The following is a 17,014-nucleotide window of genomic DNA, read 5'->3' as shown; positions in this document are numbered from 1 at the left end:
GATGTTCAATTTCAATTTAGACAAGGCTAGCTCGTTGCGCAAACTCCAACTGAATGAGTTGGAGGAGATCCGGAATGAAGCATATGAGAATAATCGGATATACAAGGAAGGGATTAAGATATTCCATGATAAAAATATCTTTAGGAAGAATTTTGAGCCACAACAGAAAGTCCTCTTGTATAATTTGAGAATACATATTTTTCTAGGTAAATTGAAATCCCGATGGACCGGCCCTTTTATTGTTAGAAGTTTTTATCCTCATGGGGCTGTCGAGATAGAGAATCGTAAAAACAATAATGTTTTCAAAGTAAATGGCAAGAGATTAAAACAGTTTGTAGAAAATTTTTCTTCAAAGGACATGTCCATGCCTCTGGAAGATCTTGTCTACCAAGATTGATCTTCTAGTCTTATGGAGATCCATTTCCCTTGTTTTCTTAAGAATTAGTTTCATTAGTAAAGTAGGTTGTTTTGTTTGTTTTGTTTTTAGTTGTTGAAACACCAATGGATGAAGTTCGCATTCCGTATTTGTTGCCCTTCAGGTACTTTTTCATCCACTCTTTATTCTGTTGCTCTCATGTTATTTACATTGAATATAGTTCATACATTGAAGACAATGAAGAATTTAGGTTGGGGGTGGGGTTTCCTTTCCATTGGAAAAATCTTCAAATTTTGTTGAATTGAGAACTTTTGAGCTGAAATTTTTAAAAATTTTCATTTTTTTAGAAACTTGATTTTTGTAAATTCAAGAGATTTTGAAGATAATCTAATGATTGGAATGATAATGTACCTAGTGTTGAGAAATTTTTAAGCCCAGTCTAGTTACTTAGTAGATTTCAAAATTGAGTTCTCTTTATTGATTCTTAATTGGAAATTTTGTAAACATTGATTAAGTCATGAATTTTTCACATTTCACATCGAATTTACACATTAGAGTTTAATACCGAATTGTTAATTTGATGATTATTGAGAATGCTAGGAACCAAGCCTGGGAATTTTTTCATTATGTTCAGGAAAAAAAAAAAAAATCAAAAAAGGGCTACCTATTTAAGTGTCCATGAAAAGAAAGTTGGGTATGTAAAAAAGAGAAAAGAAGGTTTGTATGGACAGGAAAAAAAAAAAATAGAGGATAATAAAGTGAAAGCCATCGATGGAGAAATCAAAAGCTAGAGGAAGAAAGTGTTGAATTGTAAGGCAAGTTTTGGTTTAAGCTTTGGTAGATCTATATATTCCAATGGATTATCAATGTTAACATGAAAGCCCTTTCCAGCACGAGTGGCGTGCGGGCGTGCCAAAATTGGGATTGCGGTTCCAATTCGAACCGAACAACAATGACCCTGAGCACCGAAGTAGGCAGATCGAGTATGACCGAGATCTGAGGAGATCAGTCGCCTATTCAGCCACTCACTCAATGTGTAAATTGATCGGGCGATAGTCAAAGGTTGGGGTTCGTCCTCTGATGATGGGTAACTCATTTGTCTTCCGTACGAAAGGACTTTTCAATATAAATTAAATAGAATAAAAGAGAATACCTTACAGTCGGCCACTATTAGCTTCTGAAGGATGCTCTGCCAATGATGGGATGAAGTTCCCATGACGACTATAATTATCAACTACTGGATTAACGCTATGAATTACACAAAGGAATGAAAATAACAATTGCGGAAAGTAAATGATTATACTAGGAAAAGTAATGTACTTGCTAAAGAAAGTAGACAATTACACTACGGAACGTAAATCTGACGAGATAATTGAAAGACAATTAAAAGATAAATTTTGGGTTTGATTAGTTTGGTTGGTATGAGACGAATTTTCATGCTTGCTTTGATCTTCTATTTATAACTCTAATCCATAGCTCTAGATCCTTCCCACGTTCTGATGGTTATCATAACTGTTTCACCATTACTCTATTTCCAGATGCTTCCCACGATTTGTTTCCTTTGAATCTTTCTTTAACCAATTAGCTGACAACAATATATATTTTGACTGTCAACCAACCGTAACTTATTTACTTGGACTCGGTCACATTCATATCAGCCACTTTAATATAATTGATACATTGTAATCCCTTCCTCGAGATGCAACTGTACATATCTGCAGGAAATCTTCTAACCATAATATGCGCTCTCTACACATACTCTGTCCTGATTGGTCAAAACAAACCTCGGCCGGATAGGGTACAAACATTGCCCTCCTCGTCATTGTCCTTTCAAAGAAAGTGACAGCGACGTTTGAGGTTTCACTAATGCTATCATAAATGCCCACACATGTTACCCAAATGTCAACCGCCTTCGACCGTTATCGTCAGTCCCAGTTGCGTCGATTCGAGGTGTTGAATGAGTCTCGAGCTAACACGCCTCTTAAAGAGTCGTTCTGTCGAAATAGGCATGATTTCATAATTAATGTTGCTTTCCATTCGCTTATATATATATACACGCAATCTTGCATTCAAATTCACCACGCTTCCAGAATCCTTCTCTCTTTACAACCCATCTCTTCTGAAATCTCCGCTACTCTTTATCTCTTAATAATGGCTTCCTCATCATCCGATCCTTCCTTTGATCAAAAGGACATAATGGCGATAATGGATTTGTTCGCCGGAAAGTGTTCAAAGGGAATAATCTTCAAATCTCCAACATATGAAGACACTTTCTGCCGTGGCCCTTCATTTTCTCCACAAATCTTAGCTGAAGCGTTGCAACCCTTGGACCCATTCTTCCCAATCTGTCCGGAAGATAACATTCTCATCAGATCTGGACCACTCCTAATGCTACCAACACGTTAAAAACACCAAGATTGTGGCCGAAACCACTTCCAGGGTGGGAAGATTGGTTTACCAAAGTATCGGCCCAATACGAAGATCTATGGAAAGAGCTTGGTATTTACGGGTGCATCAAACTATCACTCTCAAAATACTTGCCCAACACATTCTCCTTCTTGCTCTATTGCCATTCTGGAGCACTTCCACCAACACTTTCATGTTTGGTTGCGGTCCGATGAGCATCACCATTAAAGACATGCCATCTGACTGAACTTTTGCCCTTTGGGATGATGTATCATGCAAAGGCCAAAACAAGACAACGCAAAAACTCTCCCAACAAGACCGCCAAAGGATAGACCAATTTCATGAATGTCTACAGCAAGTTCGAGGGACCGGTCAAAGAAATCGAACACCTCGCCTTCTCTTCTGGATCTATCATCACTTATTGTGCGTCAACGCCCAACAGGTCACGACCGAATATGTTACTTTGGCTGAGTGCCTTGTTCAAGGGCATCGAGTAGCCCTAGCACCATTCGTCCTAGGTCATCTGCACAGAGGTCTTTATGTGGTTAACAATAAAGGATTATACTCAGCAGGAGGACCGATATGGCTTGTACAGATGTGGTTTGTAACATACTTTTGATCTCATCTCTTCGATCAGCAGCATTCCAGCCAATCATTTTCTTCCAATGGCGATCGAAACCTCCACACTTCCCTGGAGAACAATACGGTCAGCGAATAACTCATAGGATTCTTCTCTCTCGACAAATCTTAAGATAATGTCCTTTATGCCCTTTGCAGAGAAAAAGGCTTGCGGACCTAAATGACCAGCGAATAACTCGGCTGGTCAACTGCATTAAGCTTGGGTCTGTTACGTCATTGGTCATGACTTGGCTTTCAATGGTATAATCGAAAAAGGCAAAAACACGAAAGTAGGGGTTGAGCAATATCACCCTTCCTTGTTTGCTCGTCAATTGGGCCTAGTGTAGTACATCCCATGTCCTCTTACTCACACAACATACAACCAACCGCCTTGCAATCGTTTAATAGTCACCGATGAGAAGCCTTATACATCTCTTGGCAATTCTTATCGCAAGGAAGCGGTTACCCTGCAGATCCCAACCTATCCAGAGTCTCCTGAAGTGATGAGTACTTTCGTAGAGTGGTGGGATCGCTGATATGTTAAATTCTTGGGCGGTCGAAGTGCCACAAAACTTTCATCCCAATTCTGCTCCCAGCTAGGTCTAGTGGAAAGCAAGAAAAGAAGTGCCACAGAACTTTCGTCCCAATTCTGCTCCCAGCTAGGTCTAGTAGAAAGCAAGAAAAGAAGTGCCCCAACACCGCTAACCATTACTGCAAAAAGAACATTGAGAGTGAAGACGAGGTAAGCTGCCACTCCTTCCATTCCAACGACCAAAGCTCCTTTCCCAGAAGTCTCGTAGATTACCCAAGAACATCTCGATATTCTTACGGCCGCTCGACCGCAATGGATGGCTCCAAAGAAAATTTCCGACTTGGGAGGTATCAGTCCTCCTCCAAAACCTCCTACTCTTTCTTTCCAGCGCACAACTCCTTCCAAACCTCCCCCGACAATAAAACATCAACCAATGCCAAGACCTAAAAGCCATCAAATACTTCTTTGTCCGAAGTAATAGCAGCCTTTGAAAAATATTTTAAAACAAAATACTAGCCTCACCTTGATATGGCAAATTATTCCCAAGAGATGGATGAAGGTATAAAACGGCATGAAGAAGCCCATTTTAGTAAATGCTGGAACAAATGGACTCAAGTAAAGAAAGGTTAAATAATCATGATCTTCCAGTTAAGGAATATCTCAAACCTTATCACCCTCAGCCACCACCATTCCCTACTTCTGCTCAGCCGTTAGCGACTATAATAAGAAATCCTAAAACTATCAAGGATCTACCGGTTAGACACACAATTCGATCTAACTTAGGTGGAGATCGTTTGCTTGTGCCCTTGTTTGAATTAACGTTCTTACTCACGCACTCATTATTTTTGTTTTGATTCCTTTCAGTGACTCGAGAATCGCCCAAAATGGTGGTGGCTCAAAGACAGGACATGCAGCCAATACCTGTGATCCCGTTGGCTACAATTCTACCACCAATCTCAACATTTACGGACATAGTAGCCACAACGGTGATCACTCATGTGGTCCTCAAGGATCCCATCCCAGTAACAACAATAGTGGTGTCTCTGGATTCGGAAACCACGACCGGCACGGAAGATATTCCCTTTAACAGACCGCCCGAAGTTAGTATTGATGTTGCTGACTCGAAGCGTACACAACAAACTCCTTTCCCATCTGCGTCAGTCACATGACGGAGAATTCCGATCTCCCCCACCCAACCTTTCAAGCTGACTGTGATTCCACCACTTCATCGCCTACAATGGTCGAGGAAATCCCGACGCCGGCCGAGTCTGCAACAACCGATGTGATGGCAATACCTGAAGGATCAGTTGAGACTGAGAGAGTCGTATCCGAAGAGGAGGCAATCGTCGACACTTCTGCGGAAGTGATTGAACAAGTCTCGCCCACGACTGCGGAACAACAATCGGTCGACGCTAGGCAGCCAACTAAAGTTGTTTCGGTCGAGATCCTTGTGGCACCTGCCAAAATAGAAGTGGTCGATGCAACTCCTCTTCCATCTTCCTGAACAACTGTTCCTGGAGATGATGCACCAGCTTCTGTCGATCTTCCTCTCATCGAAGTCATTCTTTCCTCGCTTGAGAAGGCTCTCATTAGGGAGATGTCTGCGGCAAAATCTCCTCTACATCATGATAATCTGCAAAGTCTACAGTCTAAATTACACGAACTTCTCCAAAAAGGGCTATCTGAATCCTTTGATGCCGAATTGATCAATAAGATCGACCGATTAGTTGATTTGGCATACGTATTGTCTCAATCGGATCCGACTTTAGCATCCAGAATACCACCTCTCCTAGAGCTTTAGGGAATACTTGACATGTATTGTCAAGCTAATGCAGTTATTGCTCGTATTGAAGATAAAAAAATGAGCGGCCAATCTCAAGAAAGCCAATATGCAAGAAATTGCCCGAGAACTTACGGCCACGAATATTGCGGTGAAGGCTTCTGAGACGGAGATTGAGAACTTAGAAGTCAAGATCGTGGCTCTAGAGGTTGAGCCGATTACATTGAGACAGAATCTAACAGACAAATGCGCAGAACACCTTAAGACCACAAATGAGATTTCCAAGTTGGCCGCTACAGTGCATTCCCAAATAGAAGACGTCGACCGATTGTTTCAATTAGTAGTAAAAGGGGAAGCCACATTGTGGACCGCTAGAGGACGGGCGGAGATGGCCAGGACATTCTTGCAGAACTTCTTATCTTCTGATTTGTAGATGTAACCCTTAAGTAAATGAATGGCCATTGAACTCTTTTTCTGACTTTTGTTTCTCAGAATAACTGCTTGAAATTATTTTCCTGAGCCATTCCTTGAAATTCAATGAAACGTGGGTAACTTCTGAATGCCATGCCTTAACTGCCCATGTTCCAAACAAACTAAGACGTGCAACTCCCTCTCACCACGCCTTTTACGAATAAATGGGCTTCTAGGGCCTACTATTTAAATGGCATTGAGTTCCTGACTTCACCATTATCCTTTCGAATTCAATTTCTCCCAATGGCTATCGAGTTACCTTCTCTCATTGCCGATGTGGAATCCTTCCTTGAGGAGATCTTCGATGATGGGCTGAAAGATTTTTCTTTCTCCTTTTTGTTGTCCGATGTTAGGAGATTCGTCACTAATGCTTCTTACTCGCTTGACCATCATCCTTCGGTTGAGTTGAATGGTCGACTCAAAGGACTACTAGGAAAACTGAAACGATTAGCTATCATGGGAGAACATTATGAAAGGTCGCCCTATCTTTGTGAGATGAATACATGTTACCTGGAGCAGCAAGATGCATCGTGAAGGACTCAGCCGATATAAGTGGCAAATATGAACCGGCTTGGTATGACAAGTTTCGTTGTGTTCAAGCACATCAGTTCAATCGAACGATGCTCAGAATGTTGCAATCTTATCGCTCCGATCTGATGGATGAATTGCGAGAACGAGGCAGCGCTTTTTACACAGCAGAGATGGTGGTTCTAGCAGATCTAGAATTCTTAGATGAACAAATTCTGCTGTATCGAAACCGATCAATGGCAAGTCATGCCGCCAAAAGGGCAGTCGAGATTGAAGTTCACTCAATTGTTGTTCGTGTCGATCAGCTGCTTCATTTCTTCCCACGCTTTATCAAGGAAGGGAACCGATGGGGTCCTGCCAAGGAGAAGAATGAAGCAGAGATGCACGCTCTCTTGGAGGAATTTGAAAGTTTAAAGATCTAGTTTGATCGACCACTTCCACTCTTTTACTTATGTTTTCCCTTCTATAATAATGCGGTCGATGACCAACAAAGCAATAAATTCTAGCATCTGAATAAATTAAGGGTATTATTAATCATTTTTTGTTCAACCATAATATGTACTCAAGTAGCGCTGCTAGCAATCAAACCTGAACCCTGCATAGCAGTACATGCGTTCAGTACTTAGCCATTCTTGCCATGCTTGTCATGTCCTTGCTATAGTGATACATCACTTCTTGAAAGACATCCATTAATTTCGCAACGTCGCAACGATCCTGGGAACAACGGGATTTATCTTGAGAAACTCAAACGTCACCACTCCCCTATGCATATTAATTGCTACACTACTGCGCCTCGTCTATAAAAACGGAACTTAGGCTCTGAGTGGCCTTACTAGCCCACTTGATCCAATGTCTTCTTCACTGTTACCTCAATTTCCGATGGATCCCCTTCCTCAGGCGCGACTAAAATCATGAAGGAAATACTCTCAGAGGGGTTAGACTCCTTCTCGCCTGATCCATCTCCTTTCACCCAAGGTGCTACAGAACTCTCTGCGGATTTCTAGTCTAATCAGACAATTTTGGAGGTTCTTTCAAAGCTTCGGCGACTTGGAGAAGAATACGCAGTTGCATATCGAGAACTTGATGGCTCTGTTACATTTTTCTTATGCCTGTCATCTATTAACACTGAATGCAGGACTCTACCAGTTCGTCAGGAGATGGCTTAGCAAAACATAGTACGTTGGACTCAAGAATGTAATTTCAACAAGGAGATGCTGCGGTCGATAAGGCTTTCCCTTAGCACTTTGACTGCTGACTTAGCTCGGAGCCATCTGTTTTACCCAGATTGGGTTTAGCCAAAAAGTAAGGAGCTGGCCACATTCATCAGATCCTAGATAACATTGTATCGGGGCCGTGCAATCTTCAGTGAGACTTAGAAGAGATCGGCCGAACAAAAGAACGCGGCCCTCAGCCAGGTTTTCGCTCATGCCAAACATTCTTCTGCCACGCTTGCAGGTCAACATTCTTCATGCGTGAGGAGGCAAACCACGACGAGGGAAGCAAAAGCTACGACTGAGAGGAGATTTGAGGAACTCAGGCCCCACTCATAATCTTGACCATCTTCTTCATCGACAGCCTATCCCCTCCATCCTCTTCCTCATCCTGCTCTTCTTCATCCCAACAGTTTGTAACTAACGGCCCAATCTATTTTGATCGGCGCTTTTGGACTTGGCTTATTATTTCTATCTTTCCTTCCTCTATGTAACAATGCAATCAATGACCAACAAAGCAATGTATAGATTTCAATTATAAATGGAATTCGAATGGCCAAAGGAACTTTCGTATGGCGACGATATGACTCTTAACTTGTAGTGTGTGTTTAGTACTTAGCTATTTTTCGTAAGCCATACCTTAGCCATATTGACAACGGCCTTCTTCCTGAATAAGCTCGGTTTTCCTGGGAACGGTTCGTATTATTCTCGGATACCCAACCGTCGCATCGCTCTTTGTGCATATTAAATGCTGAATTCTAGTCTATAAAATGACACTTGAGTTTAAAATTGCTCAACAAACCAACCTAAACCAGAGTTCCCATGAAAACTCGAGCACCTGTGGATTATTTCGCTCTTTCCATCAAAATAATGGAAGAAATTCTCAACGAGGGAATAGAATCTTTTTTGCGATCTCCCTTTTACCGACATCCCTTTCCCCTTTCTTAGGGACATCAACAATCTTCCTGAGGAGGCCGCTCCTCAGGAGATTTTGAACACTCTCTCCGAACTTAGCCGACTCGGAGATGAGTATGCAGAGGAGGTCGAAGAAATTGAACGCTGCACCACTGCCCTAAACCGCCTATCGGCCCTTAGCACCGAGTGTAGGGCATTGCCAGCCTACTCTGAAGCATCTTGGAAGAATAGGCTGCACTAGACTCGTGAGCACGAGCTCAATCAAAAAATGCTACGGACGTTGAAGTGTTCGCTCGACCGTCTTCTTGCCGATCTAGCCAATACTATTCGGCTCTACCTAAATCGCGATTGGCTAGAGAACACTGAATTGGTTGCGTTCACAAAGGTCTAGATAGTTTTCTATCAGAGGCGTGCTAAAGTCAGTGAGGCTGAAAAATGATCGGCCGAATCAGAATACGCGGACATCGATCGCCGTTTGGCCTATGTCGAATGCAACTCAGCGAAGCACACGGGCCAACAAGTTTCATTGAGAGAGAGGAAGAGTTTGGCGAAGGAGGCAAAGGGTGAAGCTGCTAAAGGCTTTGAGCACATAAGATGGGCCAAATGGTAGCCCCATCATTTGGTTTCTCTTTCTCTTCCTGTCATCTTCTTCCTTGTGAACCTGATGGGCCTATCTCCTCGCCATAATAATAAGCTTCTTTGGCATTTAATGTTGCCAAGAAAGGCTTGTTATCAGCTAAGACAATCTCGACCTTGTTCTGATTCTAAAAGATGATGAACCGATGGAGAGAGGATGGGATGCACGCAAAAGAATGAATTCAATATCTCCCTAGCAGGACATTGTAGCTTGATGAAGTGTCAACTACAAAGAAAGGTGCCAAAACAGACTTGGTACCTACTGTAAGGTCGACCAGTAAAACACCATGCGTATTTATAACATGGCCAACAAAATTGTTGACGGTTACTTCAAACGGGATCAGATCGGCCGCAGTTTTTCCTAATTTGGCCATCATTCTTTTTGGTAACAAATTCACCGCAACTCCATTGTCCACCAGGATCCTAGTAACAGGACATCTGTCCAAATGGGCTGAAATATACAACGGTTTGAGGTGTTGCGTCATGTCAGAGGTGGGCCTATCAATAATTACTTTATCGGTAATGCCATCGGTCGCTACAGTGGTCGTATCGGCATGTAATACCTTATCTTGTCTCTCTTCATCATAAGGGAAAGAAGCATGTTGAATAACAAGTTCATCTATTTTCGATTCTCATATTGTTGGATGTTTGTTGATTGATTTTACTGTGTGATTTCCCAATTAGAACGGATTAGAATCTAGTTCTAGTTGAGTTATCAACTCGAGAAGACGAATTAAGTTCAAGTTCTATTGATTGGGAATTTCAAGATCCTATAGTTGCTTTTATTAATTGTTAAACCCTTTTAATTACTCTTCCGTAGGATTAAAAACCTAGAAAATTGTTACCTTTCATCGTGTTCTCACCAATTCCCTGTGGAACGATCTCGGTCTTTCCGAGTTTATTACTACAGTGCAGTACTACACTTGGGATTGCCCAACAAGGGGGGTTGTCAAAATCCCACAATTTACGATTTGAATCCCTTTTTATATGAATCTTACGATTTTATGATTTGAATCCTATGATTTACGATTCAAATCCCAATTTACGATTTCAATTATACTTGTTCTCTTCTATTTTAAGCTTCACTTGGATTTCATTTTTTCAAATTGGTGGGGCTTTAGGTATCATTTAGAGGGGAAAAAAAAACTTTCAAAAAAAAAAGGAAACAATTAAAGAATCATTTAGAAAAGATAAATTATTTTATTGTATTCTTTATAAGAAAGATTAAATAATATATATTCTCTTAAACGGGTTTTTTTTTTATGATTTCTTACTTCTTAACTGGTTGAAACACCAAATCGATGTATGATTTATCTGGAATGTTTTTATGGATGGTTACAATCATGCTGACTTATATGTATTGTGGAATGATGGTTAGAAATCAAAATATCTCCTTTTTTTTCGATCTACATAATTAAATACCACTTTTCCAATGTGATTCTACCGCATTCAAGAAAGGTAAAAATAACTTCTTCTTCTTTTAAATAAGAAAGGTATTATGAACATAAATTCTTAAGAGGTCCGTGTATGTTGTTAAGGAAAAAATTTTAAAAGACGAGAAAGATAAGAATCTTTTAACACTATCATGACATGGTATTACTTAGTGCAAATTAATGGCAATTTGTGATACAATAACGACAACATTTTTTATTTTTTTTATTTATTTATTTATTGTGGGGGGGGGGGTGTTATAAAATTCTTGTAAAGACCTTATCCTCCAAGTTCCGAAAGATTCTAACAAGCGTCATTTCAAATGGTTCAAAAGGCTTTCATTTAAGGGAAGACAAATTTTGGATATACGCTCTCATTGCCCATGAATGTGGCGACTCAATACAAGGTGTGAAAAGATTTGTGTGCAAGTTGGACCTAGAAAAAAGTATACGACCATATCGATTGGGATTTCCTATATTACATGTTGGTTGCCTAGGTTGCAGATCGAAGTGTATGGGTTAGATACGGAAGTGCTTAAGGTTGGCTACCCTATTCTAGTTAATGGCTCCTCTAAAGGCTTCTTCACCCGCTCTCTCCCTTCCTATTTTTGGCAGTGGCCAAGTCGCTTGGTAGAATGTTGAAAAAAGTGTAAGAAGTTGGTCTCATTCGCAATTTCAGGGTGACAAGCCCTTGCCCACCGATTTCCCATCTCCAGTTCCCAAATGATACCTCCTTTTTTGTGACGCAAATGCATCCACAATGGATAATTTAAAGAAAATAATTAGGTTTTTTGAAGTGTTGTCAGGTCAAAAAGTCAATTGTGCAAAGAGCAAGATCCTAGGCATCTGGATGACTAAGGGGGAAGTAGAAAGGATGGTTGGAATGTTTGGGTATAGAGCAGGTACCTTCCCCTTGTCTTATCTTGGTCCTTACCTTATGCATTGGAAACCGGCAATGCATTTATTAAGGTAGTAGAAAGGATTCAAAAGATGCTATCGAGATAGAAGAGCTGGTACCTATCGTTCGGAGGTCGATTGACCTCAATAAAACTAGCGATATATGCCATGGCACTTCTTATCTCTCTTTAAGTGTCCCAAGGCCATCTTGCACAAGTTTGAAAGACTAAGGTATGACTTTTGTGGAAGGGTGTGGAAGATAAGGAGAAATTTCATCTTTTGAGGTGGGAGGAAGTCTGTAAACCTTACGAGGGGAGGCCAAACATCAAGGAATTGGAGGTTATGAACTACACCTCTATCAAGGAAAATGGTTGTGGAGATTCAGATCAAAGGAAGAATCTTTGTGGAGAAGAGTAAAAAGTTGTAAAGGAGGATGGAGGGTGAGAGTAGGGTTTCATGCATGTAGAAGTTGGTTGCTTGCTTAAAGGACAAGTTTAGCGCTACGATGCTATCGGCAAAGGTGAGAAGGTTCGCTTTTAGGAAGATGTATAGATAGGGGAGAAGTCGTTGTAGGAGGTGTTCCCGTGTCTGGTTAATCTAGCGGCGGAAAGAATTATGAGTCTCCTCCAGGTGTTTCTCAATTAATGGAAGTGTTGCTATCTGGTCCCTCCATGTCGTAGGAATTTGTTGGACGAGGAACTGGAGGACTTCGTGAAGCTTCAGGAATTTGTTGGTTGCTTTCAAGTGATGAAGGAATGAGAGAGAATGGTGTGGAATGCAGACAAGTTAGGGTGCCTCTCGGTCCGATCCTTCTACAACATGTTCCAATCTGTGAAGGGAGGAGAGAGGCGTACCTATACTTCCTATGTGTGATACTGCGGAGCCCCCCAAATATAGTGGCATTTGCATGGCTTGTAGGGAGAAAGAGGGTTCTGACTATCGACAACCTTCATAAATGCTCTATGGTGATCCCCAACATATGTGCAATGTATATGGGATATGTGGAAGCAGTTGACTACCTTTTCTTGCATTGCCCGTTGCTTAGGCAATCAGGAAGAGATTGTGTGGCCTATTTAATGTCGCATGGGAGAAACCGGGTTGGGGACTTCTTTCTGGCATGGCATGGGGTTGGGCTCAGGAAGAAAAGAAAGGTGTGCTAGCAGCTGGCCCTATTGGCTACTCTTTGGGCTTTGTGGGGTGGAAGAAACGGAAGATGGTTTCAGAATGTGAGCACCTCGGCCTTTGAGGTTTTTAGAAAGGCTAAGCTTTTTGTTGGGGAATGGCTTCCTCCATGAAGGCGACGGAGCCTTGTGATTTTTCTTTTCTCCTTGGGTTGTAAGTTTGTGTTGTGGTTGGTGCCCCATCTTGGCGCCTTCTTTTAATAAAACTTATTTATCTTTCAAAATAAATAAACATCCTACGTCACTACTCATGTTGCACTTCCCTTCAAGTAATTAAATAACACCCATCCACCCAACATATTCTCAATAATAACACATGAATGAAGGCAATGTAAGAAACAATCCACCTGAATGAGTAATACAAACATCCAAACATAACTAAAATAGATGAAATGGCAAAAAATACAAAGGAACCAAAACAAAACAGGGAAGTCTAAACTGTGGAGATGACACAGACTGAACAAAAATTCCAGAAATGGCAGAAAAATGGCACAGGTCGGACAATCTTAACCATCCAATTGGTGACCAGAAAAGGGGTGCTAGACAAAATAAATCAGTAATAGTTAGCATGTAACAGGAAAATAATACACCAATGAGATAGGCATGATTATCCCCAAAAAAAAATAAAATGTAATTTTAAGAAAGTGGATCTTCGAGGGTGTGGCCCACTTAATTGGACAGATTTCGATTATCGCATGGGCTGTACAGATTGCACGTGTATCATAATAGTTCATTATCTCAATCGTTCAACTGGTAAACCCCTCCAAGAATGCAACATGCTACAACAGATCGGACCAACAGAATATGAATTGCATTCATATCAGGGAAACTTGAATCAAAAGCATTCCTTACCAGCAACCTTGAATCAGAATATCACAAGCAGCGAGAACAGCATGTAAACCAAACAGCACGCATATGCAATCAACCCTCGATGCTCGTCCCCGCAGGAGGCCAATTCCACCAAAAGCCTCGTGCAAACACGCGTCGACCATAGCACGAACACCGCTGCCATCCCAAACACAACGGACCCACCCTCCGGAACAAAGAGTGATGCCGCCGAGAAGATCACCATCGGCAGCATGCAGTACCCCACCAGGCTCAAGCAACGGTAGAGATCCAAGTTCCCATTGCGGCCCGCAAGCATGTTGAAGACAACATACAGAAAGAGGGACGACACTGTGACCCACCCCAGGATGATGCCGAAGTGGAGCTTCCCAGCGAGAAGCTGGAACAGGCCAAAGGCTGTGATGAAGATGAACGGCCCGGATAGATCGGCGTCCTCATGGATGGCGGGATTCAGCCTGAGGGGGTTGAGGATGGAGGTGGTCTTGCGCCAGATTTGGCGGGTGTTGATGCCGAGCTCCTCAAGTAAGGGGAGCTCATCTTCGAAAGTGGGGCCCACCACACCATAGGCGGGAGCGGAGAAGGAGGCGGACGCGGCCGATCCGATGTCAAAGGACATAAAAGGAAGGGAGGGGTTTGGGGGAGGCTGGAACGGGGCCACCGGATGCCGGCGCTGGTGGGCCCCAGCGGCGGCGGCAGGGTTACCGCCTGATGGGAAGATGACCGGCGGAACGGTGAATTCTTTGGCCATTTGGTGGTGGCGGGAGATCACGATCGTAGGAAACGCCGATCGACGGTTGGATTTGGAGGTCTGGATCTGATATCCAAGGGAATCGAAGGAAGATTGACGGTGGGATAGATCTGGAGGCGACGGGAAAGAGAGTTAGGGTTTTCGATGGAGATTTTGGAGGAACTGATTTTCTTCTGGTTTCGAGCGAAAGAGATGGAAATGCATTTTAAAAAGGAGGGGAAAGCTCCCTATTCAAGAGATACGAAAAACCGTCTCTGCAATGTTTTTAAGTGCAACGCTCGTAAATTAGTTTCTCACAACTCACAAAATAGTAATTATAAATCAGCGTTGAATTCCCAACCGTACACGTGGCATAGTTGTAAGGCCATGGAGACCGTCCAAAATTGCAGATCCAACTGTGGACGGTGAATAACCAAGAAATTGCTGAGAAGATAATACTAACAATCTGATTTTTATTTATTTGAATTTGGATCAGTAACTATTTTAATTTCAACCACACATTTGGATCAGTCGTTACCAATTGAATGTTAGTTATTTGATCAGTTTTTATTCTAGAGACATATCCACCAATTTGGATGGTCCGACAGATCGGTGCCAAATGAGATAAACATAAATCACTATAGCATTGTGTAAGTTGTGCTAAACCAATACAGCAGACTACATTTAAGGATCTGTTATAACGTGGCTGGAATGACCACCTCGATCTGCGGACCCGATGGGAGCTCCGCTCAGAGGGAGCTCTGCTCTCTGGGCACGTGCGCTCTCTCTCTGTGTTTGAAACAATCTACCGACAATGCTCATCCAAAGATGAGTTCGTCAAAGATGAGTTCGTCAGAAACGTTGTCTCTGCCCTGCCATTAAAGATGGCAGCAAATTCATTCCCGCGTTTCTCTCTACCACGCTAATCCCATCTGCAAAAACAAAACAAAAAAAAAAAAAAGCCTTGATCGGAGCAGAGATGAGGGAATCCACGCCTACTGCAGAACAAGCACCGCCCATGCATTTCAAATTGCTAGTAGAGAAGAGAAGTTAGAACAACTGCAGAAGCGATCGCAGCTCAGCGGGTTTTTCTGCTGCCGTTGGACACAGATCCGGACATCATCAGAGTGGCAAGTCCGATGCTGCAGTGGAGAATTAAGTGTTTCTTCATCAGCTCCGGTTGCCGGAGAAGGAACCCAACTCCTCTCAACCGAAAACAGAGCAGACGTTGTTGCAGCCACTGGTCGCCATTATCGGAGAGCTATCACTTTGGGACCCCCTTCATCTTCTCCGGCCCTCCCGCCAATCCCCAGGAGTATGTTGCAGGCACGGCAAACCTCCCTAAGCACAGATCAGAAACTGATGCAGAGAAACGCCGGTCGGAAATAAGGTCAGCACCTACAACTGCCGCTGGAATCGTCTCACCAGGACCAGCTGAAACCGCGGATGGCAAATCCACCGGCACGCTGTCGCCATCTGCTCCGGCGAGGTCAGGTAACCTCTCTCTTGCGAAGGTCGATCGAAATTTTTGACCGTTGCCGCAACAGCTGGGCCAATCATGGCAACAAGGCCTGTGGTTTCTAGGCCTCCTTAAACAGTGAAGCCCAGGGATATTATGGATATTACGACGAGTGGGAGTCGTTGTACCGTATATTTCTATTCCTATTTGCTCCAGGTAAACCTAATTAGAAAGGAATGGTATTATAGAAAGAAAAAAAATACGCCATCGTTAAAGATTTTTAAGAATGTTTAGAGTGTTTTTAGAAAATCATAGCTAATAAAATGATATGATAAAGCGCAGTTGAAGATAATTCAAAAGTAAATCAAACAGTCGATAGTCATTTATAACCAAGTGGCTGATAGTTATTCTAGAAGTTGATTAAGCAACCGAGTAAAATGTGGTTAAATTAGCAATGACGCCTGAAGCGGTTAATAGGATAGGTGACAGTTTAGAAGGAAGTCACAAGAAAGCCAAGTGGTGCTGAAATGGTTACAATAACTGTTAGAACGTGAGAAATATCTAGAAGGCGATGTAGTGTTGAAATGCTTACATTAATTGTTAGAATGTGGGAAGCATCTAAATAATCGGGTTAAGGATATAAATAGCAAAGGATTTTAGCAAAGCAAAAGGTCTCGTACCAACTCAATTAAACCGAATCTATCTTTCAATTATCCTTCCAATTATTTGTCATTTACATTCCTTAGTATAATTCATTTACTTTTTTGTTAATCAATTACATTCCTTAGTATAATTCTTTTCTCTTGCCTACTGTTTACATTTCTTAGTATAATCTGTAACATTAATCAAGTAGTTGATAATTTTAGTTGTAATTTGGATCCATGCTCATGTGTTGGACTTAATCTGAGAATCCAGGAAGGTGTTTTGCAGCTATTCTCCACAACTGATTGTAAGAATTCTTGTAATACCCCGGATTTCAATGGTCGAGTAAAGCTCAACTC

At 42.0% G+C, this 17,014-nt stretch overlaps 1 protein-coding gene across 1 annotated transcript in view; it reads right to left on the bottom strand.

The window, feature by feature from the left end:
• The window catches only part of LOC131251027 (uncharacterized), a 33,373-nt gene extending 18,442 nt beyond the window's left edge, over nucleotides 1-14,931 (bottom strand). Inside the window, exon 1 of the mRNA XM_058251484.1 lies at nucleotides 13,834-14,931. Within this exon, the coding sequence (XP_058107467.1) occupies nucleotides 13,847-14,575 (729 nt within the window). The 5' untranslated portion in view covers nucleotides 14,576-14,931 and the 3' untranslated portion in view covers nucleotides 13,834-13,846. The remainder of the gene's footprint in view (nucleotides 1-13,833) is intronic.
• Between the last annotated feature and the right edge of the window lie 2,083 nt (nucleotides 14,932-17,014).

Source organism: Magnolia sinica, chromosome 1 (assembly GCF_029962835.1).
Source record: "Magnolia sinica isolate HGM2019 chromosome 1, MsV1, whole genome shotgun sequence".
NCBI lineage: Eukaryota > Viridiplantae > Streptophyta > Magnoliopsida > Magnoliales > Magnoliaceae > Magnolia > Magnolia sinica.
The sequence above is the reverse complement of the archived record's forward strand: the minus strand, read 5'-3'. Positions and strand labels throughout refer to the sequence as shown.